At 51.0% G+C, this 23766-nt stretch overlaps 1 protein-coding gene across 3 annotated transcripts in view; it reads left to right on the top strand.

Moving 5' to 3' along the window:
- The window catches only part of MYH7B (myosin heavy chain 7B), a 52671-nt gene that overhangs the window by 5800 nt on the left and 23105 nt on the right, over positions 1–23766 (top strand). For 2 of the 3 annotated variants that reach the window (XM_043495850.1, XM_043495849.1), the window contains exons 1-13: positions 2852–2879; positions 5427–5450; positions 9926–10018; positions 11014–11077; positions 11197–11295; positions 12702–12805; positions 17844–17982; positions 18741–18859; positions 19925–20074; positions 20400–20570; positions 21391–21570; positions 21669–21801; positions 23040–23116. In XM_043495850.1, coding sequence (XP_043351785.1) covers positions 9965–10018; positions 11014–11077; positions 11197–11295; positions 12702–12805; positions 17844–17982; positions 18741–18859; positions 19925–20074; positions 20400–20570; positions 21391–21570; positions 21669–21801; positions 23040–23116 — 1290 coding nt within the window. In that variant the 5' untranslated portion in view covers positions 2852–2879; positions 5427–5450; positions 9926–9964. Of the gene's footprint in view, positions 1–593; positions 738–1566; positions 1724–2851; positions 2880–4532; positions 4630–5426; positions 5451–9925; positions 10019–11013; positions 11078–11196; positions 11296–12701; positions 12806–17843; positions 17983–18740; positions 18860–19924; positions 20075–20399; positions 20571–21390; positions 21571–21668; positions 21802–23039; positions 23117–23766 lie in introns of those variants that run through there. The other variant, XM_038369289.2, reaches the window with a different exon arrangement.

Genomic DNA, 23766 nt, shown 5'->3' with positions numbered 1-23766 from the left:
CAATTGTCTCCTGCCGGTGCTCTCTTGTGGCATGAGCTCAGATATCCAGCAAATACCCCTCGTCCCCTTGTGTTCCGGATCCATATTAGGTCATTTGTGTCATTCTCCCCTTGACAAAGTCCAAACCCTGCTTTTCCAAAGAATCCCCACCGATGTATTCAGGCATTGAGCCTCCTCCCCAGTGTGGGGGCACCTGTGCCCAGCTGAGCAAAGATGTCTCATTGCCTGCCCTCGGGAGGAAAGCAGGGATGGAGACCGGGCCGAGGGTGAGGGGATGGCATCAGAGATCTGCACTCTCCTTAGACACTGCCAGGGCAGCTAGAATCTGGCCTCAGAGAGTCACAGGAGGGTCTGAGGCCCAGACACAAGACTGGGCCAGATGCTGCGTCCCTTTACATTGAAGTGAATCTGGAGTGCTTCCATCATCAGGATTTACCTTAGTGTAAATGAGATCAGAATCAAGCCCTCTGCACAACAGATGGGAGCAAACAGCATGGTGCCCTGTCAATGCTAATGGCGACTGCAAAGCCTGGTCCTGGCTGGAAGGAACCAAGGACAAACTCAGGCTCCCCTTCTTTGCTTCCTCCCTGCAGACCCGGGTTGTCAAGGAGGATGACATCCAGCAGATGAACCCTCCCAAGTTCGATATGATTGAGGACATGGCCATGCTCACGCACCTCAACGAGGCCTCAGTGCTGTATAACCTGAAGCGCCGCTACTCCCACTGGATGATCTATGTAAGTGAAGCTGGTACAGGGCGTGAAGGTGACACGTAGAGCCCTGGCCAGCACAGTGAGAGTCAATGCTGATTGAAATGGCACCAACTCAAAACTACCACAGATTTCTCCCCTTGATTGCCCCAGATTACTGGCGATCCCAGCCAGGGTCATGTCGAATCAGGACATGCCCTGGATTTGTCATGCCTCAGGAACCCACACCCATTCAGTATTCCTCATGACATGGAAGTCATATGGATGCATTAGAAATCCCCAGGCAGATATAGGTAGATAGAGGTATAGATTTACGTGTACTGATTAGACTCACTTGGAAAACATATTAAAACGAAATAAGCCCCCGGGCTGATCTCGGGATGCCAGGTGAAGAGACTCATTCACCAGGGAGTCTGCAAAATGAAACACAATTCACAATGCTTCCCAAAATTCCTAACGCTGGAAGGATTTCTAGATAAGGCTAAAGCTGGCTTCCTCGAGGACCTCCAGAGGAGATGCTAAAGGTGGCTTTCTAGGAGGGATGTCACTGACAAAGGCCAGCTGCCTGTGAGGAGGGGGTAGCGATGGATAGACCTGCTGCCCGTGGGGGGAGGAATGTCACCATTAAGATAAGGTAGGTTGGCAGCACAAGGGGATGTCGCTGTTAAGGCTGGTTGCATCCCTGTTCTGTAATAGACTAAGGAAGCAGCATGGTGCAGACAAGTGGGCTCCATTGCGGCATCTCTAGCTCTGTGCTCCCTCACTACGTGAGCCCGGTGGCTTTGAAGAATCTTTGTTCTGCTGTGTTGAGGCAGCTGGGTCCCTCTGCACTCACTTGCCTCCTCTCTGCTCTCAGACCTATTCAGGTTTGTTCTGTGTCACCATAAACCCCTACAAGTGGCTGCCAGTCTACACCTCCCCCGTGGTAGCAGCCTATAAGGGCAAGCGGAGATCAGAGGTCCCGCCCCACATCTACTCCATTGCGGACAACGCCTACAACGACATGTTGCGCAGTAAGCGTCTATCTTTCCTCCCTCTCCTCCCTGTGCTCGCCCCCCAGCGGAGGCCAGACCTTGTTCAGTGGGAGGGGGAATGCTACAGGGGAGGGCATTGGGGCATCACCTCACAAGAGGAAACTAATGCACAGTAGCGGAGATGGGCCGGGATCAAACCCAGCTCCGGATAAACCCGACCGTTTGTGTCTGGACTGGGCTCAGAACGGGAGTTTGGGACTACAGTTAAAAACACTGATTACAGGCAATACTCAGTAAATCAGTAACCAATAGACCTTTCCTCCAGCAAAACAGACTCTGGGTGGGTGTCAGAGCCTGTATCTTGAGGGATCACCACACGTGGCCCTGGGATTTAGCTGTTCTGAACCAGCAGTGCTGTGTAACAATCCCCTAAAAGGGAAAATGATCCATACATTACCTTAGCTGGACAGTCAGCGTGGTGAGGAGAAAGGGCACCTACCTGCATGGACCCTGGGCTGCTCCGGCAGTGCCAGGGCCAGGGCCTTGGCAGCACAGTGGGCTGGCTCAGGCTCATGCTGTGGGGCCAGGTCCAGAGAAGGAGGGGAAGATACAGCAGGATAAAAAGAAACACTCTAGAAATGTCCAGACACCAGGATACTTCTTCCCAGGGGTGCCAGTCCCCTGGAGCCTGAGGGAACTCCTGCACTCACAGCCTCATTTTGGACCTTTCACACTGGGAAAGCTTGGTATTAATAAGTCAAGTGAACATAGTTGCCAATCTAGCCAGGAGGGGCTGTGGATGAAGGGGAATACCACAGTCACTGACCAGCCGGGAGGGGAATACCACGGTCACTGACCAGCCAAGACGGGCTGTGGATGAAGGGGGAATACCCATGGTCACTGACCAGCCAGGACAGGCTATTGATGAAGGGGGAATACCCATGGTCACTGATAGCCAGGACAGGCTGTCGATGAAGGGGAAATACCATGGTCACTGACCAGCCAGGACAGGCTGTGGATGAAGGGGGAATACCCATGGTCACTGACCAGCCAGGTGTGGCTGTGGATAAACAGGGAAAGCCCAGACCCACGGCAGCCCTGGAGAGTTCTCAGAGCGCCAGGCTCTCTTGGTGCATTTCAGTCTAACACTGGCTCTTTCTTTTCCAGATCGTGAGAACCAGTCCATGCTCATCACGTAAGTGACCCATGCTTCCCTTTGTTGGCCATTGTTCCCTGCCTGCATTGTACGTGTCTCTGGGTGAGGCTCCTGGACCCAATTCTCCTGCCCCTCACTGCAGGATACAAGTTGTGTTTAGAGTCTCTGGCAGTGGTTTACTCTCCCCTGTCATTTGGACTGACCCATTGACTGGTAGCCTTCCCGCTGTGAGATGTGATGCCCCCAGCTGCACCCCCTCACCAGCCATCAGACCACCTGGCCCCTCATGAGGCCCCCATCAGGCCTCGCTGGCTGCCACCACCCCCAAGCAAGTCTCCTTCACATCCCCACCATCGGCTCCCAGGGCCCCTCCAGGGCAGCCCGTCTGGTGACAGTGGCTAGGGCAGCTGCTCACCCTGCACTTGTTGCTGCTGGCATCACGGGGCAGGAATCTCCCAAATGGTCCCCTGGAGCAACCTGTTTCCCAGCCCTGGGGCTGGCCACAGGCAGAGTGGTGCTAGCCCACAGCTGGGGGAGCTAAGGCCTGCCCCCGGAAGGAACATGCATGGTGCTCCTGAACAGGACTGCTGGGCAGGGGAGGCAGCCAGGCCCAGGAGGGTGATGGGGGAGGGGCAGACAAGGTTAAGTTCAAGTGACATATAGATGAGGGCTATATAAAGTTCACTGAAGGGCCCTACCCTGCTGCCATGAGCCACTGACATTTTTAGCCTCAGCCATGGCCTAATTAGGTAACACAGGGGCTGAGGCAAGAGATGCTTGGCTCTTGTCCTGCGGCAGCTCCCCCCCACACCCATCCCTGCTCTTTGTGATCTGGGATTACAATAGAAGAGCAGCTAACTCTAGGAATGAAATCACTGCAAGGCCTCGTGAGCCAGTGCTCGCGGGCGGTGCAGATCAGGGCAGCAGGAATTGCTCAGCCCGCCTGCTAAAGAAGCCAGCCCCTGGGTCTCACCTGGACTCCTGGCCCTCCTCTGCAAACTGGAGTGGGCTCCCTCTGCGGGGTGGGGGAGGGCAGAGTAAGTCCCACAGACCGTAGAAGCCCCTCACTCCCCAGGGAACTGCGGGTGAAAGTGTCAAAGCCTGAGCTGTAGCAGGAGGGGGCAGGCTCCTTGCTGAGCCCCCGGAGCGCTGAAGTTCATACCAAGTGTGCAACAGACCAGGAGGAGCCTGGAGAGAGGGAGACTTCCCCACCTGGCTCTTCGTGGAGTCACTGGCCATGTCTGCAGTGGTGATTTGCCCCAGTGTCAGCCTGGGAGGGGGCTGCCCTGGTGGAGAAGCCCCATTACAGCCCCCTAATGCAGCCGGGCAAAGCCCAGATGGGCAGCGGCACTGCTTGCACTGGGTTCACACCAGGGGAGATCACTCACTCCACTGCAAAGTCCAGCAGCTTTTCCTGTCTGTTCAAGGGAATTGTGCCAGTGCAGCACCACGGGGGCTGAACCCAGTGGCTGAAACCCTCACATTGCCCCCGTGCAGCATGTTAGCCAATGGGAAGGGATCACGGACTGCCCAGGGCTGGGCAGGGCTGAACTCCTCCCTCGGTGTTTCACTTCTTTTACATGACACTGTTAGAGGGGGCTGGGCCGTGTCCTTAGTTTTCTGAGTCTCTGTGTAAAGGTTTTGCCTGACTCTGCCTCATTTTCTTGATCTGTGTATTTCTGTTACCCTAAGCGGAGAATCTGGTGCTGGTAAGACTGTAAACACCAAGCGAGTCATTCAGTACTTTGCCATTGTCGCAGCCCTGGGCGACACGCCGGGCAAGAAAGGAGTAAGACCCTCATTTGAAACACACTTTGGCTGTTTTCTTTTTCTTTTTTTCTTTCTTATTCTTTTTTTTTGTAACTTTTTGCATTTGGAAACGTGTTTGGATCTGGCCCCTCATGGGCTTTGCTTTTCCTTTGACTTTTGAACAAGCAAGGCTTGAAACAATTGATCTTGGGGAAATGGAGTTTTTAAGTGGCTCACCAAATGGATCAGCCACACTGGGGTCTTTTGGGCCCACCTTTTCTTTCACCCCAACATATTTTCTTTTTCAGATACTCTAAAGGGGACAGACCCCTCCTCCCCATTTCCACCCCTGTCTCTTTTAAGCCTTGCTTTTTGCTTTTTCCCCCCTTTTCTCTTTTTTGTTCTTTTGGTCTTTGTCCAGCTTCTGCTTTTTCTTGCTCTTCTTTTGATTCTTTCTCGCATTTCTTTGGTGTTGGTTATTTTTGAGATCCCTTGCAATTGCTTATTTCTTCTGGATACTTGATGCCCCAGCCTGCTTTCCCTTGCAGAAGCAGGCTGGCTGTTTCAGGTATTTGATAAGCAATTCTCCAGCATTGTTTTCCTTTCCTCTTCCCTGGGTTTGAATTTAACTATTCCTGCTTTTTGGTGCTTTTCTTCCTTTTCTTGAGCTAATCTATTTAACATATTTTTGGTGTATTTTTTTAAATTTAATCCTTCGATTTTTTTGGACCGTTTTAGTAACTAAATTTTAATGCCCTGCTTTTTTAATTGATGCTTTCTGTGATTCTGACCTGTCCCTTCTGGAATTCTAAAGACAGTTTTCTTTCCTTTTTCTAGCAATCTCCTGCCACTAAAACTGGGGTAAGTGTTACATAGAATAGGGGCCAATCCTCAAATGAGAGGCTCGGCTTGCCCTTTCTGAGCTCACTTATGCCAGTGCAAGTCAAGAGTAACTTGAGCAATGATGTCACTGGAATGGTATCATTGTGAAACTGACATGAGATCAGTATCAGGCCCATGTGTACAGGATTGCGTTTTGATGATGTGACAAGGCAGTATTGCAGCTGGAAAGTGCTCTTGCGGTTGCTGAGAGGATCCAGGGAGGCTGCATGTCTCTTTGTAGAGCAGCTTCTCTCTCAGTGGAGGGATCACTGTTGCCAGGACTGGGATCTGCACATTGCAGGGCATTGAGTCAGGCTGGGATTTTCTATCCCCTGCCCTGGGGATGGAATTTCTTAAGCTCTCAGTTCACTGCAAGCCTCAGTGGAAGGGGGGCTGGAAGCTCTTGCCAGGCTGTGGCTCTGTGAGAGGCTGCACTGCAAACCAGAAATGTCTAAAAAGAGCCAGGCTTGAAGCAGTTACTCAGTGTCTGGTCAGGCCGAGCTCTCGCTGACTTCCTCAGGCATTGACCTGAGTACAGGCCTTCAGTACCAGACCTTTGAGTCCAGATGCCAATGGATGCTTGCTTTGGGAGGGTACCTCATTTAAATGAGAGTGACTGTTAAACTTTGTATTTGTGGCACCTTAGAGACTAACAAATTTATTTGAGCATAAGCTTTCGTGAGCTACAGCTCACTTCATCGGATGCATTCATTGGATGCATAAGCTCATGAAAGCTTATGCTCAAATAAATTTGTGAGTCTCTAAGGTGCCACAAGTACTCCTTTTCTTTTTGCGAATACAGACTAACACGGCTGCTACTCTGAAACCTGTTAAACTTTGGGGCCAGAGCACTGAGTGGATTCACCCTGACCGCGGGAGCCTAGTTTCACTCTGTCACGCACATCCGCCGCTTTAAATCTGGATCGTTTGCCTCTGAGTTTTAGCAACAACACGTCCCTAATCCCAATGGGTAACAGTTTCTGTCTGGGTGCTGGGGAAGGGAAGTGAGGTGCTAGGGTGCTGCACAAACAGTTACATTTACAATGGTAGCAGTACATCGAAAATATCATCACCCAAAGCCCAAGTGGCTCCGCTATGCAGTATATAACTCCTGCTCCCATGTTACACCTGCCCAACGGACCAGTGTGCTGTGCTCCAGGGTCCCCCAGTCCAGCTCTGCATCGGAGGGTAAAGTGCTTGTGAATAACAGTATTATGTAAAGAGCCATGTAATCAAAGGGCTGCCAGCCCCTGGTGGGCTGCGGGCAGCCCAGTCAATAAGGCTGGATGAATCCATCCAGTTGGAGCTGCCCCTCCCCTCTCAAGGTTATACGTGAACTAGACAGCTGTTTTCTCTAACATATCCCTTCAAAGGCAATCTTTGTTGCATCTGCTCCAATATTGTCAGCCAGCTATCTTGGATTCAATGTGATCTCAGAGCAACACAGAGAGGATGGGATGGGGTTAGAAACTGTGCTAGCTGGAGTTAAGGAAGTTAATCTGGATCAGTGACCTCAGGAAAATAACCTTCAGAGCACACTGCAGTTACCAGAACCTTCAGAGTTGAGGTTACATTCCAACCCCAAACAACCGTAAGGGCACATGCTGTGCACCCTGTATGCTAGGCAGAGGCGTGTCTATGGCCAGGATTGCTGCTAGTTGACACTCAACCCTGGAAATCATAGTGATTTGCATAGGGACCCTGATAGCTGAAATACCTTAAACCCTGTACCTTGGTGTTTCATTGGTGGATGCAAACACCTGAAACCATGGCCAGTGCTGCTGAGACATTGGAGGATACATAGCCCAGTTGCAGTGAGATAAGAATTCAGCACTTCTGCTGGCTCAGGGATCTGAGCCCTATGGCTAGTAAAAGGTGCAAATGGCTGTCCAAAGTCCAGTGTGTGGTGTGAGGGCTAGCCAAGCAGGAGCTGGTCAGTCTTGGGCATGTGTATGAAGGGAAAGGGGAGGGATATTGCAGATGGTGCCAGGCAGGGAGGTGGCCCATGTGTAGTGGGTTAATGGTAGCCATGGCTGTGTGCCTAGAATAGCAGTGCATTGGAGGCATGCAGCACTGGTGTACCATCGTCTCAGGAATGGGGGCGAAGGGTGGCCAGGGGTACAGGTGCAGAGTTTAGGTTATTTGGGGTATTTTCCAAGAGTGGGGGTTGGTTGGGGTTTAAGCATATTTCCCAGTTTGCTGACTTTAAATTATCGCTAGAGATTTAAAACTTGAATTTCACCTTCTAGTTAGCAAAGTGTTTGTCTGGGTGTTTCCTATGGGGGCCATTTTTAACCCATGATGTACATTATCATTGGCTTGGAAGTGACAGACTGGCTGGTCCTGGTGTGACAAGCAAAATCAGCTCACTGCTAGCCTCCCTTTTCCCAAGCCCCCCATCAAACAAAACCATCCAGGGCGTGTGGGCTGCAGCCTCTCCGCTCAGGGGCAGGTAGCACAGCAAGGACGCAGGGGAGAGGTCAGCACCCCCGAGCAGTGCTGCTCTCTCCTCCTGCAGGGGGTGCCACCGAACATTTCCAGAGTGCTGGGCAAAGCAGGAACTAAGTCATGAGCCAATCTGCTCTCATGCACCAGAGGGTCCTGACTGGTGCAGTGTCCTAATAAATCCCCCAAGTTCTATAAGCGAGTGTTGCAGTAATTAGCTGCCATATATGGGGATTGGGAGACCCAATTCACTCTGCTGTCTGATGTTATTTGAGAGGAGAGGTGCTAATTAATAATAATTAACAAGGGATACACAGCCCCACGTGCAACATAAGGCCACATAGTGTGGGAGAGCTGGGAACAGGATACACAAGTGCCTAGCTCCCAGCTCTCTCATCTGTCCACTAGAGCAGGCCACATGCTTGGGCTCTGCTTCTAATGTTTATGGCTCAGTGCAAGGAGATGTAGGGTCAGAAAAGCCAGAAGGACTTACTCTAATGAGAGCCTTTGAAAAAAGAGTCTTTGGTGCAACCCCAAATACAAAAGCTAGCGCCCAGCTTTGGAGTTTCCAGGCAATAGGGTTAGACTAACATTCAAACACTGAGATACACTTGTTTGAAAGGTCGGAGCCCGACCGTCCCAGGGATCTTTTAGGCTGGATGATATTAGAGAACGAACTGAAAGTTAGTGACAGCTTTGACTCTGGAGATCTGGCTGCTTCTCTGTGACATGGTCTTACCAGCAACACTCAGTGCTGTAGTTCTGGACCCACGCCACCACCTGGGGAAGCTGCAGTAGTAGTTTAACGTAGTTAGGACTCCAACATTTGAAGACACAGTGATGAAAAACAGCAATACTCTGTCTCCACTGCAGCTTCCATTGCTGGTGACTGTGGTGGAGCAGCACCCGTGGAGAATTACATTTCCTGGTTTCCTGGTGCAGGCAAGGCCCTGCATCCCTTTGGCATGACTAGGGTGTCAGGACAGCCTGAGCGTTTGGGGGGCTCTGCCTAGGTACACCTGGGATAGTCAGCGTACTGCTTGGCTGTATCTGGAGCAGTCGGTAGCAGTCAGATGATGAATCGCGTAAATGGACTGTAGCTTTCTGGAAACATTTGGAAAACACACCGTACCATATAGAGAGACAGTGGCTAAGACACGATGGTGTGGTGTGGTACAAAGTTATAATGCCATGGTCTAATTGCTAGGGCACTGGGCTCTGTGTCAGGAAACATGAGTGCTAGTCCCAGCTCTGCTTTTTCTATGACTTCACCACTCTGTGCCTCAGTTTCCCCTCACACCCTTTGTCTGTCTTGCGTAGTTAGGCTTTAAGCTCTTGGGGCAGGCACAGTCTCTTCTGTGTGTTTGTACTATGCCTGGCACACTGGGCTCCTAGATGCTCCTGTCATACAAATGTAATAACAAGAACATGAGTCTGGGGCCGAGGCAGTGCTGTGAAGAGGCCATCAGTGAGTTCTGAAGCTCCCCCCAGCCAGTGTTCATAACACTGTACATCACACCACCCCACCACTCTGGGGAGAACGGTTCTGACATGCGTTTAAAGGAAAACTCACCTAGGAATGTTACAGAGGGTTGTTAATGTCTCTTCCTGGGCTATTTCCTGGACCCCTTTGCTTACAAAGGCAGGTTTTCTCAGTAGCCTTTATGGCTATGGCCCTGTCACAGAGGACTCCCATGTACAGATGAGCTGTTAGCCCGGACCTTTATAGGCACCACTCACTGGGGAGGAGATGGCCACAGAATTCATGGTCTCAAAGCCCAGCTCTGTTCTCCCCAATGTTAATTAAAAATAAGTCGTGCCAGGTAGGAAGGCGCCACCCTGGACACTAAGGCCTTAAGGGAAGTGAGTGAGAGTAGCGGAGGCTTGAGGTACACAACACTTCCCCCTGCCCTGTGTCCTGCTGCCCCTTAGCTGCATCTGTAGCAACAAAGCCACTGTTACTCATGCCACAGGCACAAGCTGACCCATCCTTTGACTGCATTTTCTAGGGTACCCTCGAGGATCAAATCATTGAGGCTAACCCTGCTATGGAAGCCTTTGGCAACGCCAAAACCCTGCGAAACGATAACTCCTCGCGCTTTGTAAGTATGCTAGTAGGATGTGTTTGTTAATACACAGGGTTTATATTTATAGAGGCAGCAACGCTCAAGTTATCCATACCCATGCCTGTGTGAGGTAGCCGCAGATATCCAGAGCTAGCTTTTACATAGGGAACAAATCATTGTCAGAACTAGCAACTCTCTCTTCTTTAGATGGGTTGGATGTAGGGCCAAATCCTTTGCTGCTGTAAAGCAATGCCACTCCCTGGTGTTAACTGCCCAGGCTAGTTCACTGACCTGTGCCATTTCATTTACACCAGCTGAGGATCTGGTCCTAAAAGGGGAGGCTGGAGTTAGGGGCAGTCCAAAGTCCATCTCTGCTTGGATCAGGCTGTGGGTGATGACTGGCAGTGCCAGGAAGGAGCCTGGCACAAAGGGAGAGCAGGGAGAGCTGGAAGTGCCAATGCTGGGAGGTGTCTCAGTGGACCAGTGGTGCAGTGTCCCCTTCATCGAACCCTGGCCCTGTGTTTGGCTCAACCAAACCCCTGGTTCCCATTTATCTCCATAATAATGCACTGGAGGCCACAGTAGCATTCTTGGTCCTCTCTGGGTTCCCCGATGCACCAGGGGCCTGGGAGTGTCGTAGGGTCTCCTGAACTTGATCAGCAGTAGCAGGCCATGACTATGCAGGTAGTTTGTGCTGCAGACCCAGCATCATGCAGCTCTGCCCAGGAGCCAGGGGCTGTTAGGGGCCATCTGGAACTATCCTCTGAGTGCTGCACGAGAGCACAGCCACATTGAGCAACACTCAGGGGGATGATCCCCCTCTGAGCCAAAAGGGACCAGCACAGGCAGAGAATTTCACCCAGCCCCCTTGTATTGAACCCCAAAGTTGTGTGACATTAGCATAGGGCAGAGAACAGACAGACCCTTAGCCCTCCCCTGCTGTCTGATTTGTAAGAGCTGCCCACCCAGGACAGCAGCTGTGCCTGCCTTAGTTCCTTTGTCCAGCCTAAGTATTTATCTCCTTCCCTTAGGGCAAGTTCATCCGAATCCATTTTGGCCCCTCAGGGAAACTGGCCTCCGCTGACATTGATATCTGTGAGTAAGCAGCCTTGCGCAGCTGCCAATTCAACACGCTCTTTTTATGCCCTGACACTGGATCAGCTCTGGAAAAAGCACAATCTGGTTTTGAGGGTTTTTTTCCTATTTGTTTCTAGACTTGCTGGAAAAATCCCGAGTGATTTTCCAGCAACCTGGTGAGAGAAGCTACCACATCTACTACCAGATCGTGTCTGGGAAGAAACCCGAGCTCCAAGGTAAGCAGCTTCAAAGCAACAGGCCCAGGGGAAACGACAGTGTAAACACATCTGGCCTGGGCAACCACAGCCCCCGGTGAAGTCAGTGCCCCACAGGGGGAGGGAGCCCATCTAGATCCCTTGGAGGAAGGGTGCTGGGGGCAGAGCGGTTGTTACTCAGCACGGCCTGCTGGGACTTCGCGGAGGGCCCAGAAATGATCCCAACCGGCCCTGCTAGTCTCTGCCATTGAGCCACCTCTCAGGCATTGAGCGGGGCTGGGATCCAGGGGCCGCGTGACAGGAAACCTTTCCGCACTGGAGAGATGCTTGGCAGAGCCCCTGGCGTGATAAGCTTCTTGGCTGCCACCTGTTGACCCTGCTGCTGGATTGTGAGCAGCACCTTATTAGGCAGGTCTGGAGAGCCGGGGACCAGTAATCTTATCTGGGGGTCACGAGGGCAGGCACAGCCACTTCTAAATCAGTCTCCAGCCCAGCAGTCTTCCGAAGATAGCAGAAGGGAGCTGGAGCTGCAGAAGAGATGGGTCTTGCGAAGGGCTGCCAGGCCTGCTAGAGTCAGCCCCACAAGCCAGTCCCATCAAGGGAGCTAGAGCTGAGGCAACAGACTGGAATGGGCTGGGAGTCCCACCCAGCCATGCTTCCTTCTTCTGCACTCAGCCACCCAGCCCTCCCCCTGTCCTGCCCACAGAGACACAGCGTGCGCTGCTTAGCAGTGGGAACTGGGCACCAGCAGTACATGCCACGGCGCCAGGGGGCCAGTGCTGCAGTGAGGGGGCTGTATCCACAGCCATGCGATCAGGGCCTGAGCAATGAGACCAGGGTAGGGGGAGTGGCAGGGCACTGGCGCACTGGGGCATCACCAGGACAGGTGGAGCAAAGGCAAAGCAGGGTAGCTTTCCACTGCTCTTTGGCAGCTGCTGCTCAGCAAGCTGCTGGAGATAGCAGCGCACGGCCCGTGGCTCCAGCTGAGCCTCCCCAGGAGCAGTGGGTTTTGTGGTATGCACCAGGGCCAGCTTCGTGGCGCATGTTGCACTATGGGCGAGGATCGAGGGAGATACCAAACATTCCACTGCACTTAGCCCCTGCCCAGAGCACTGCCCTCCGCCCTCGCTGCAGCTCCAAGGGGCTGTGCTCCAGCCAGCCTCCAGCTACCTCCCAATGCCTGGGGTGTCCACCTGGGAGCCCAGCCCTCCGCCAGGTTTGCAGGCCCAGAGCTCAGCCAAGGGAGGGCATGTCCCACAGCAGAGCCCTGGCTACACTGGGCCCTAGGGCTCATTCCTGGAGCTGTGCAGAGCATTAGCCCCTCCGGTCCTGTGCCAGCCTTTCCAGTGGAATCTGCTCTGGAACGTAAGTCCGCATGCAGGGGAGCTGACCGTACCTCACATCCGTGCTCTCCCACCTGCTCCCAGATATGCTGCTGCTCTCTCTCAACCCCTACGACTACCACTTCTGCTCGCAAGGTGTAACAACGGTGGACAACCTGGATGATGGCGAGGAGCTCATGGCTACAGACGTATGTACCTGTGAGACAGAGAAGGGGAGAGGCCTGGGAAGAGGGCAGAGGGGAGAACGGCTTCACATGCTCCTGGACTGAAATGGCCCAGCTTTGCTTAGACACCGCTGAGCTCTGCTGAGGTTTTATTAATAATCACCCTGTGCACATCTCCAGCCCCTGCCCCGCAAGGGACCCTGAGGTTTGCAGACATTCACTCCCCAGCACACCCCTGCAGTGAGGGAGAGTGCATTTGCAGCCCACTTATAGACTGGAAAGCAAGGCACAGCATGGGTAAGGGCCATGCATGGCAGTGTGTGTCATTCCTATCACTACGCACCCAGAGGGGGTCAGTCCCATGCAAATGGCCAGTGAGACGCGTGGCCACCAATGACGCACACAGCCCTAGACATGTAGGAGTGAGCATCTCATTTTGAAAACCACAGAGACTCAGTAACAGAACCGGGAATAGAACCTGGAGTCCTGGCCCCTGGCCCCGAGCACTCACGGAGTCAGAACCTATGACTGAGGATACCCCTCCAGGGGAGGGAACCCCAGTTTTAGGAAGAGATAGGTACTAGTAATGGTGGATTCAGTTATTAGAAATATAGATATTTGGGTTTGTGATGACGAGGAGAAATGCCTAGTGAATTGCCTGCCTGGTGCAAACATCTAGACAGACTTATAGGTAGTGCTGGGGAGGAGCCAGTGGTCATGGTACAATAGGTACCAGTGTCTTAGGGAAATATAGGAGAGAGATCATGGAGGCCAAATTTAGGCTGCTAAGTAAGAGATTAAAGACAAGAACTTCATGGTAGCATTCTCTAAAATGTTTCCATTCTACGCACAAAGCCAGTAAGGCACACAGAACTGCAGGGTCTCAATGCATGGATGAGACAGTGGTGTGGGGAGGAGGGATTTAGGTTGATTAGGAACCAGAAAACCTTTTGGGGGAAGGATTGGCTTATAGAGGAGGGACGGGGCTCGACCCAAACTGAACCAGACTGTTGACATGTAAAATTAAAAAGGTTGTAAGGATTTGTTAAAGTAAGGGCTGGGGGAAATCCCACAGGTGTGGAGAGTACACAGTTTGCGTGGGGATGTCTCTTAGGAATGAACTGATTAAATGGGGAACTCTATATCCTAGTAGAGAGGATAGGAAAGAATCTGGTAAGAATCAGGTAGGAGCAAGTGAGGAACAGTCAAGTATAAAAGAGTCACATTTATATATAGCACCTGAAGGCAAGCCACTGAATATTGACAAAATGTACTAGTGCTTATATACAACTGCTAGAAGTATAAATACTAAGATGGGTGAACTAGAGTGCCTGGTATTAAATGAGGCTATTGATATAATAGGCCTCACAGAGACTTGGTGGAATGAGGATAATCAATGGGATATAGTAATACCAGGGTTTAAAATATATAGGAATGACAGAGCAGGTCATGCTGATGGTGGAGTGGCACTATATGTGAAAGAAAGCAGAGAATCAAATAAGGTAAAAATCTTAACTGAATCAAATTGTACCAAAGAATTTCTATGGATAGACATTCCAGGCTTGAATAATAAGAGTATCGCAGTAGGAATATACTCCTGACCACCTGACCAGGATGGTGACAGTGACTGCAAAATGCTAAGGGATGTTAGAGAGCCTAGAAAAGCAGAAAGCACAGTATTGGGTGATTTCAACTATCCTCATACTGACTGCGTAAATGTCACCTCAGGGGGTCAGAGAGAAACTCCTAGACATCATAAATGCCTGCTTCTCAGATCAGCTAGTCCTGACACCCAGCAGGGGAGAGGCAATTGTTGCTTTCATCCTAAGTGGAGCACAGGATCTGGTCCACGAGGTCCCTCTAGCTGACCCATTCTGTAGCAGTGACCGTAATGTAATTCAGTGTAATGTCCGTGTAGGGGGGATAATACAAAAAAAACCCCACCACGGTAGCTGTTAACTTTAAATGCTTTCAGGGGAACTACATAAAAATTTGGACGCTTGTTAGACAGAAATTAAAAGGAGCTGCAAGCAGCATGGGGACTATTTAAAAACATCATCATAGAAGCTCACACTAAATGTGTGCCCCAAACCAGAAAAAATGCTGGGAGGACCAAAAGACTGTCACCATGGCTAAACAGCAGAGTAACGGACGCCATTAGAGGTGAAAGGTGAATTTTAGATCCTAGTAAGGAAAATAGGAAGGACCACAAACTCTGCCAGGTTAAGTGTAAAATTATAATAAGACAGGCCAAGAAAGAATTTGAGAAGCAACTTGCTAAAGACACAAAAATTAACAGTAAGACATTTGTTAAGTACATCAGAAACAGGACTCCTGCCAAAAAGCCAGGGGGGCCACTGGATGACCCAAGTGTTAAAGGAGCATTAAAGGAAGACAAGGCCATTGTGGAGAAATAAATAAATTCTCTGCATCAGTCTTCTCTGCAGAGGATGTGAGGGAGAGTCCCACACCTGAGCCATTCTTTTTGGGTGACAAATCTGAGGAAATGTCCCAGATTGAGGTGTCCCTAAAGGAGGTTTTGGAACTAAATGATAAATTAAACAGTAATAAGTCACCAGGATCAGATGGGATTCACCCAAGAGTTATGACAGAATTCAAATGTGAAATTGCAGAACTACTAACTTTGGAATGTAACCTATGACTTAAATCAGCCTCTGTACCAGATGACTGGAGGATAGCTAATGTGATGCTATTTTTTTAAAAGGCTCCAGAGGTGATCCTGGCAATTACAGGCTGGTAACCCCTACTTCGGTATCAGGCAAATTGGTTGAACCTAAAGAACAGACTAATCAGACACATAGATGAACATTATTTGTTGGAGAAAAGTCAAAAATTCCCTTTTGTGAAGGGAAATCATGCCTCACTAATCTATTGGCATTATTGAGAGTGTCAACAAGCATGCAGACAAGGATGATCCAGTGGATGTAGTGTACTTGGATTTTCAGAAAGCCTTCAACAAGGTCCCACAGCAGAGGCTGTTAAGCAAACTAAGCTGTCATGGGATACGAGGGTAGGTCCTCTCATGGATCAGTAACTGGTTAAAAGATAGGAAACAAATGATAAGAATAAATGGTCATTTTTCCCAATGAAGAGTGGTAAACAGTGGGGTCCCTCAATGATCTGTAGTGGGAGCAGTGCTGTTCATCACATTCATTAATGATCTGGAAAAGGGAGTGAACAGTGAAGTGGCAAAGTTGGCAGATGGTACAAAACTATTCAAGATAGTTAGGTCCAAAGCTGACTGTGAAGAGTTCAGGGGTATCTCACAAAACTGGGTGACAAAATGGCAGATGAAATTCAATGTTGATAAATGCAAAATAATGCACATTGGAAAAAATAATCCAACTATACATATATAATGAGGAGTTCTAAATTAGCTGTTACTACTAAAGAAAAAGATCTTGGAGGCACCCTGGATAGTTATCTGAAAACCAGCTCAATGCGCAACAGTGGTCAAAAAAGCTAATGGAATGTTAGAAACTATTAGGAAAGGTATAGAAAATAGGACAGAAAATATCATGATGACATTATATAAACCCATGGTGCGCTACACCTTGAATGCTGTGGCCAGTTCTTGTCATCCCATCTCAAAAAGGATACAGTGGAACTGAAAAAGGTTCAGAGAAGGCCAGCTAAGATGATCAAGCCTATGGAACGGCTTCCTTACAAGGAGAGACTAAAAGGATTATGGCTGTTCAGCTTAGGAAAGAGACGACTAAGGGGGGGATGTGATAGAGGTCTATAAAAATCGTGAATGGTTTGGAAAAAGTGAAGAGAGAAGTATTATTTACGTTTTCACATAATACAAAAACCAGAGGTCCCCCCAAAAAATTAACAGGAAGCAGGTTTAATACAAACAAGAGGAAATACTTTTTCACACAATGCACAATTAATTGATGAAAGTCATAGTCATAGAATATTGTGATGGCAAAAGTATAAGTAGGTTCAAAAAAGAACTAAATAAGTTCAGGAAGGTAGGTCCATCAATGGCTATTACCCATGATGGTCAGGGATGCAACCCTATGCTCAGGGCAACCCTCAACCTCTGACTGTCAGAAGCCAGGATGGGGAGACAGGGGCAGATCACACCAACTGTCCTGTTCTGTATGCTCACCTGAAGCTCTGGTACTGGTCATTATTGGAGACAAGATACTGGGCTAGATGGACCACTGGTCTGATGCAGTATGGCCGCTCTTATGGTCTAAATTAAATTACTGTGGCTAAGGTTTGCTAAGTAACGTAGATGAACAATGAGGTAATTGGTAAAAGGCAATTTGTGCCATTGCACTCTAGAAGTTCAAAGCAATGGCATTTGCATGGTGCACACTGTCCTAGTTCTGGAAAATGTTTTATTTTCTTCTGAAATTTTTGACTTCTAATCCAAATAAATGAAAACCAAAAATGTTTGGCCAAACCCCAAAATGTTTTAGTTTGGGGGGAGTTATTATTTTGCTGAAAACACAACATTTTCAACTGAAAGCAGACAGTTTTTAGTGTGAAAAAGTTAATTTCAAAATAATTTTGACATAACTTTTTGGACTCACCCTACTCCAAGTGTTAATGTTGCCAGTACTCACAATGATGTCATGAGTCTCTCAGTATTTAGTTTTTCTCTTAGAGCCCTAGCTCCTGGAGTCATGTGATTATTTGACAGTCTGAGCTTCTCTTCCTTCCTGCCAAGAAGTGAGTTTCTAGCCCTCAAGGTTGCAGAGAAAAGATTGAGGATGTGTCCCAAGTAAAGGCTCCAAAACCAGACACCAAATTAAAATAGCCCCCAGTTTATGGTGTCTAAGCCAATCTCATGATTTCTCAGGGCCTGTCTCCTGATTTTTGATCACGTGGGGTAGGCCACGCTGCACAGGGAATGCGTTATGATGGGGCATGAGAACATGCTGAGCCTGCAGCACCTGGGACCACTGGGGAGTTTGGAGAGCCCCTTGTGGGTGTAAGTCAACTGCCAAACTCAGGTCTTTGTTCACTGGTAGGGGTGGGTTTGCTGTGACAGTGGCTAGGCTTACCCTCACTGCCTGTCACCCCTCAGCATGCCATGGACATCCTGGGCTTCAGCAATGAAGAGAAGTACGGCTGCTATAAAATAGTGGGCGCCATCATGCACTTCGGCAACATGAAGTTCAAGCAGAAGCAGCGGGAGGAGCAGGCGGAGGCCGAAAACACTGAAAGTGAGTTTGCCCCATGGCTGAGTAGGGCTGGGACAAGCTTTGCTGAGCCCAGCAGGGTGCGTGAACTCCTTCCACTGCTGGACAGGAAATCACAGGGCTGGAGCTGTGAAACAATCCCCGTTAAGTTTCCCATTCATCTGCCCTCCACCCTTTCCCTTTCCCACATTCCTCTCATGTGGCAATGCCTATTGACTAGGGGCCATGCCTCCCACAGTGCTCAGAACTCCCCACAGCAGCCCTGCCTCTCTGAGCATCTGTCTGGTGCAGGACACTGTGTCTGCTTCTGTCAAATCAGCTGCTCTGTGCAAAGATTTATTGTTCTCCCTTATTGCATTGTCCTCTCTCAGCACAAGAGGGCAGAGAAAGGGCTGTGCAGGGAACCTTAGCTCAGGCAGTTCCCGATATTTGAGCACAGCAAAGAGAATGTTGATCTAACACGAAACGATTCCCCTACGTCGTTAAGATGGAGCAAATCTTCCTAGACAGAGATTCTCTGGCTTGGTAATACCTCAGAGAGGCACATGTGCAAAAATCCCCAGATGCCAGAAGCCCCCTACAACTCCATCTTATACCCCACCCCTGGAGAACACAATACAGACACTGCCCGCCGGGGAGGTGGGCAGACGACAGAGCATTTGGGGGTTAGTGAAAGCCAGCAGAATTAGGACAGCATCATCTCAGCCACAGAACCCTATATTTTTTGTCTTGAGTATGCCCATCGCCTGGCTGCTTCCACATGGTTTGATGATGTATTGCAGGTGCTGACAAGGCCGCCTACCTCATGGGAATCAGCTCAGCTGACCTCATCAAAGGGCTGCTCCACCCCAGAGTGAAAGTAGGAAATGAGTATGTGACAAAAGGTCAGAACGTGGAACAGGTGAGTGTGCTGGGACTGTAGTAAACTGCCTGCATTGTTACCTGGAATCCCTTGGCTTTGTGTCCTACAGGAGAGCGATGGATTTGGGTGACATTCCCAGTGCAGGGCCCTTAGCTCTGGAGTTCTCCCCTCTGGTGGCCTCACAAAGTCTGAGTTTGGGAGCCCCAAGGGCATGGTGTAAGCTGAGCCTGCTATTGCTGGCTTTTAGCAGCTGTTTCGGTTATTCATTGCTAGTGTGACGTGGAAGCAGGGAGTGTGCTGGCTTGATGGCCAGATATTTTTGGCCATTGCATTTTACAGTGATGGGCCAAGGCTGGAATTTCAATTCAAAGCCCTTCAATTTCTGGAGAATTTCGGTTCAAATCCCTGGGCCCTGTGGTTTGGCCTGGGTTGGATCCACACACAAGAGGGGCCTAATTTCTGTGGTTCTTGCTTCAACTGCAGCCCCAATCTCATTAGTATGTTGGCTCAAGATGGTGGAAACCTCCCCAAGACAGCAGCTCTTGTGAGATTCCCACTGCCGAGGGTGGCAAGATTGCAAGCACAGCTCATGAGGTTTCCGCACCCTCAGCCACACACCCAAAGCTTGGCCTGGATTGCGCACCCACCTTGCACACCAGTCTGGGAGTCACATTTCTGATCATTCCTATCTGAGTCGTGGGCCTATGTTCCATCTTCAGAAGTGACTTAGGCACTAGGGAGCCTGGGGGTCAGAAAGTCCATGGGGGACAGGCTCCTAAGTTACTGGAGCACTTTTGAAAATGTCACCCTAGATCTAATCTGGACCCCAGCACATCCCCAGCACCTGGAGCTTCAGGTATACTTAGTCAGGAAAAGAGGGCACAAGATAAATGGCTGCAGGAGCACAAACACACAGACTAATACAATAGCTGAAAATTGGAACGGCCCTTGGTGGGAGCAGCAATTCCCCTGGCTCTGTCTGGCTATTCCCCTTCCTGCTCTGAGAGTAACAGGTCTTCACCACCTCAGGCTGGGTGTAGACGGAATGAAACTCATAGGGAGCAAGTCCCAATGTAACGAGCCCTTTCCGGTTTGCGTTGGCAGGTGGTGTATGCAGTTGGGGCCTTGGCCAAAGCCACCTACGATCGCATGTTCAAGTGGTTGGTGATTCGTATCAACAAAACCCTGGACACCAGGCTGGCCAGGCAGTTCTTCATTGGAGTACTGGACATTGCAGGCTTTGAGATCTTTGAGGTGGGTTGCAGGGGTGGTGTGTATTAAACTGACTCAATGCCATAGACACACACGCAGCTTTCCCATGGCTTCTGGCAGTTCTGCCATGAAGATATGGGCATCTATGGAGAATGGAGCTCATGTGTCAATTCATTTACCTGGAGTACATCCACCACCGCCCCCTGTGGACCAGAGTGCCGATTTAGTCCCAGCTGAGTTCTTTTCCGCCTGCTCTGGAATGGGACCCTAGCTGGGCCTGTCCACACGGGCTGGGTGGAATCAGTGACTCACTGAGACCAAAGGACGTTCCCCTTTGCTTACACAGAGGTTTGGTTTGTGCCTGTAGTTTAACAGCTTTGAGCAGCTGTGCATCAACTTCACCAATGAGAAACTGCAACAGTTTTTCAACCACCACATGTTCGTCCTGGAGCAAGAAGAATACAAGAAAGAAGGCATCGAATGGATCTTCATCGACTTTGGCCTGGACCTGCAAGCCTGCATTGACCTGATTGAGAAGGTAAAGCATGAGGTGTGGAGATGGGGGTCAGTGATTCTGCCAGCCTGCTTGGGTGGCTCCGTGAGACAGGAGCGGGCTGTGCATACAGTTTGGCTGCATAGGGCTCTGATAATCTCTGTAACCAAGCAGCCAGCTGAGCAATACCGTTTGGTAGATCCTTTTATTACAGGGGGAGGATAGTTGGCTGCTGCCAGACTGAGCTGTACAGTAAGCGTTCTAACAGGCTTGCTGAGCCCTCAGCGAGTTCTGGATTTCACCCTGGCCCTGACTGATCGAGAGGGAAAGCTTATGCTCAAATAAATTTGTTAGTCTCTAAAGGTGCCACAAGTACTCCTTTTCTTTTTTTTCGAGAGGGACATGAAAAACAAGTCCAGGGGAGCAGGACAGCCTATGGGAGCAGGGGAAAATTCAGCTTGTGCCTTGGAAAATCCCCCCAACTTTTACTGATTGGGGAACCCCAGAAGGCAGTGGGCTGGAGGTAATGGGGCGGTAGGGAGCTTTCCACAATAGAGTTTATCCTGCCAGTTGGGATGTAGGGAGGGAATGAGGGGGAAATGCCGTCACAAGGTGATGACAGTTTGTCCCATGGCACATTCTCCCAGCACCTCTCTGCAGAGGCCTGAATGACGACTCTCCTTCCCTGGCAAGGACCTCAGCACCTCCCCAGCCAGTAGCGCAGAGCAAATCTCCCCTGCAATTCAGATGCTAGGATGGCTGCATTTGTGCCAGGGATTGGTTGGGAGCCGGGATTGGGTGGGGGCCTTTGTCCTTTCCCCACTGTGCCGAACTCTGAGCGGCTCATGGGTATCCTTTCCTGCAGCCGCTGGGAATCCTCTCCATCCTGGAGGAGGAGTGCATGTTCCCGAAAGCCTCAGACATGTCCTTCAAGGCCAAGCTGTACGACAACCATATCGGGAAGTCTGCCAACTTCCAGAAGCCAAGACCAGACAAGAAGCGCAAATATGAGGCGCACTTTGAGCTGGTGCACTACGCGGGAGTGGTATGTTCCCCGCCGAGCCCTTTCTCTTTCCCAGGCTTCTTGGGCCCTCCGTGCCGGGCTGCTGACCTGACCCACTTCTCTTTGTTCTGTTGTGACAGGTGCCCTACAACATCATTGGCTGGCTGGATAAGAATAAAGACCCCCTGAACGAGACAGTGGTGGGAGTCTTCCAGAAATCACAGAACAAGCTCTTGGGCAGCTTATACGAGAATTATGTGAGCTCTTCCTCAGGTGAGCCATGGTCCTGCCCCACTTCGCCCCTCACCCACACTGTGACTTTGCCTGGGAACACCTCACGAGTTGCCCAGAACTGCTCTTTGCTGGCACCAGCAGGCCTGCAGCGTGCGGTGGCTCTGACAGAAGGCCATCACCGGGGCGGATTGTGGTTTTGTGGGGCCTTGGGCCAGAGCAAGTGGGGGTCTCGGGCCAGAGCAAGTGGGGGTCTCTCCCCACCCCTTCTGCCTGCAGTCCCCCCATGTTCCTGCCAGGGAAATAGGATCGCGGCACGGGGGCACCCATTTGCCTGGGGCCCCCGAATTAGCCAGAGCCCCTGGGCACTGGCCTCATTGGCCCAGTGGCTAATCCACCACTGGCCATCCCCTGCTCACCAGGAGACCTGGGGTGCCATGCTGCACTGATTCCTGGGAGACCTGGACTTGACTCCCATGCACAGTGTCTCGCTCCCTGGGCAATGGGGTGCTGCAGCTTAGTCCTGGGGAGCCCAGTGCGGGATGGTGTCATGGGAGTGAAGGGGAATCCCAACAGGGAAAGCTGGGCAATACCAGACGAGAGCAGAGGTTTATCCCAGTCTGCAAGTGTGATCCAGGTAAGTGTTGCCATTTCCCCCTTTACAGAGACCTGGCGCCTGGTGCTGGCCCGGGGTTGCTAAGATCTGCATGACGGGGAATTCTGCCCAGGCCAGACTCACAAGCCACCTTCCACTCCCCAGTGAGGAGAGAGACAGGGGGACTCGCACACAGCTCTGCCCCTTAGTTAACGTGCTCACCGATCCTATACACACTTCCACTCTCCCTCCAATGCCCCTGCCCACACGCTCATAGGACTTCTGCCACCGCGTCCGGGCCCAACACAAACCCCCTCCACCTCCCGCCTCACACATCCCTTCCTCCTTGCACATCTCTTTCTCCCACCTCATGCACCCATTCTGCCCTCCTCACACACCCCTTTCTCCCACCTCGCACACCAAGTCCTTCCTCCTTGCACACCCCTTCCTCCTGCCTCGCACACCAAGGCCTTCCTCCTTGCACACCCATTCTTCCACCCTTGCACACCTCTTCCTCCCACCTCACACACCCACCTCCCGCCTCACACACTCCCAAGCCAGAGCAGGCCTGTGGCTCATTTAGGTGCACTAACATGGGACCCAGAGTCTTCCAAGTGCAGCAGACACAACAGACCACAAAGCAATACTTCACCAGCATCATGAATTTACCGTTTCCCTCCAACAGATGAGCCACCGAAGACAGGAGTCAAGGAGAAGCGTAAGAAGGCGGCTTCCTTCCAAACGGTGTCACAGTTGCATAAGGTAAGAGCGAGACCCACACTCAGGGCCGGAGGGTGAAGACTCCCCTCCGAGAATCCATCCCAGCCCCTCACACAGCCCGGGGGCATCTCCCTCACAAGCCCCTGATGCTGTAAGAGACACAAAGACCCTACAGGGTTGGTGTTTCTTGCTGCGTGGGCGCGACAGGTCCTCAGCCCTAGAGCAGGTGCTAGCTCTGTGCCGGGTCGGGAACAGTCTCAGCCCCCTGCTGCTAGCTCCTCTCCGCGCTGCACTCGCTCAGCTAAGGACCCGTGGTCCCAGACGGAGAGAAAATGTCCCCCTTTGAGGTGGGGCTTGTGCCGCTGCTGAGCCCGCGATGGCAGTGCTGCCCAGCGCCCGGCAGCGTCTCCGCCTTTGGGAGAGCGGCAGTTAAGACTTGCAGTGATGTTTAGATAATTTATTACATGAACATCACTTTAAGTCTGTGCTACCTCTCTCCTCACTCTGAACTGCGGGAAGGACAGCCCTTGGCAGAAGACAATGAAGGTGGATCTTACGGGGCTCTGAACAGGGGCGGATTATGGAGCCGCCCTGCAGCTCTCCTGCCTTGGGAGATGGCTAGGACAGATTGCTAGCTCAGTGCAGCACAGGGCCCCGAACCCCGTTCACAGCACTCACTCCGGAGGTGTCTC

This window comes from Dermochelys coriacea, chromosome 13 (assembly GCF_009764565.3).
Source record: "Dermochelys coriacea isolate rDerCor1 chromosome 13, rDerCor1.pri.v4, whole genome shotgun sequence".
NCBI lineage: Eukaryota > Metazoa > Chordata > Testudines > Dermochelyidae > Dermochelys > Dermochelys coriacea.
This window is presented reverse-complemented; position numbering and strand designations above follow the sequence as displayed.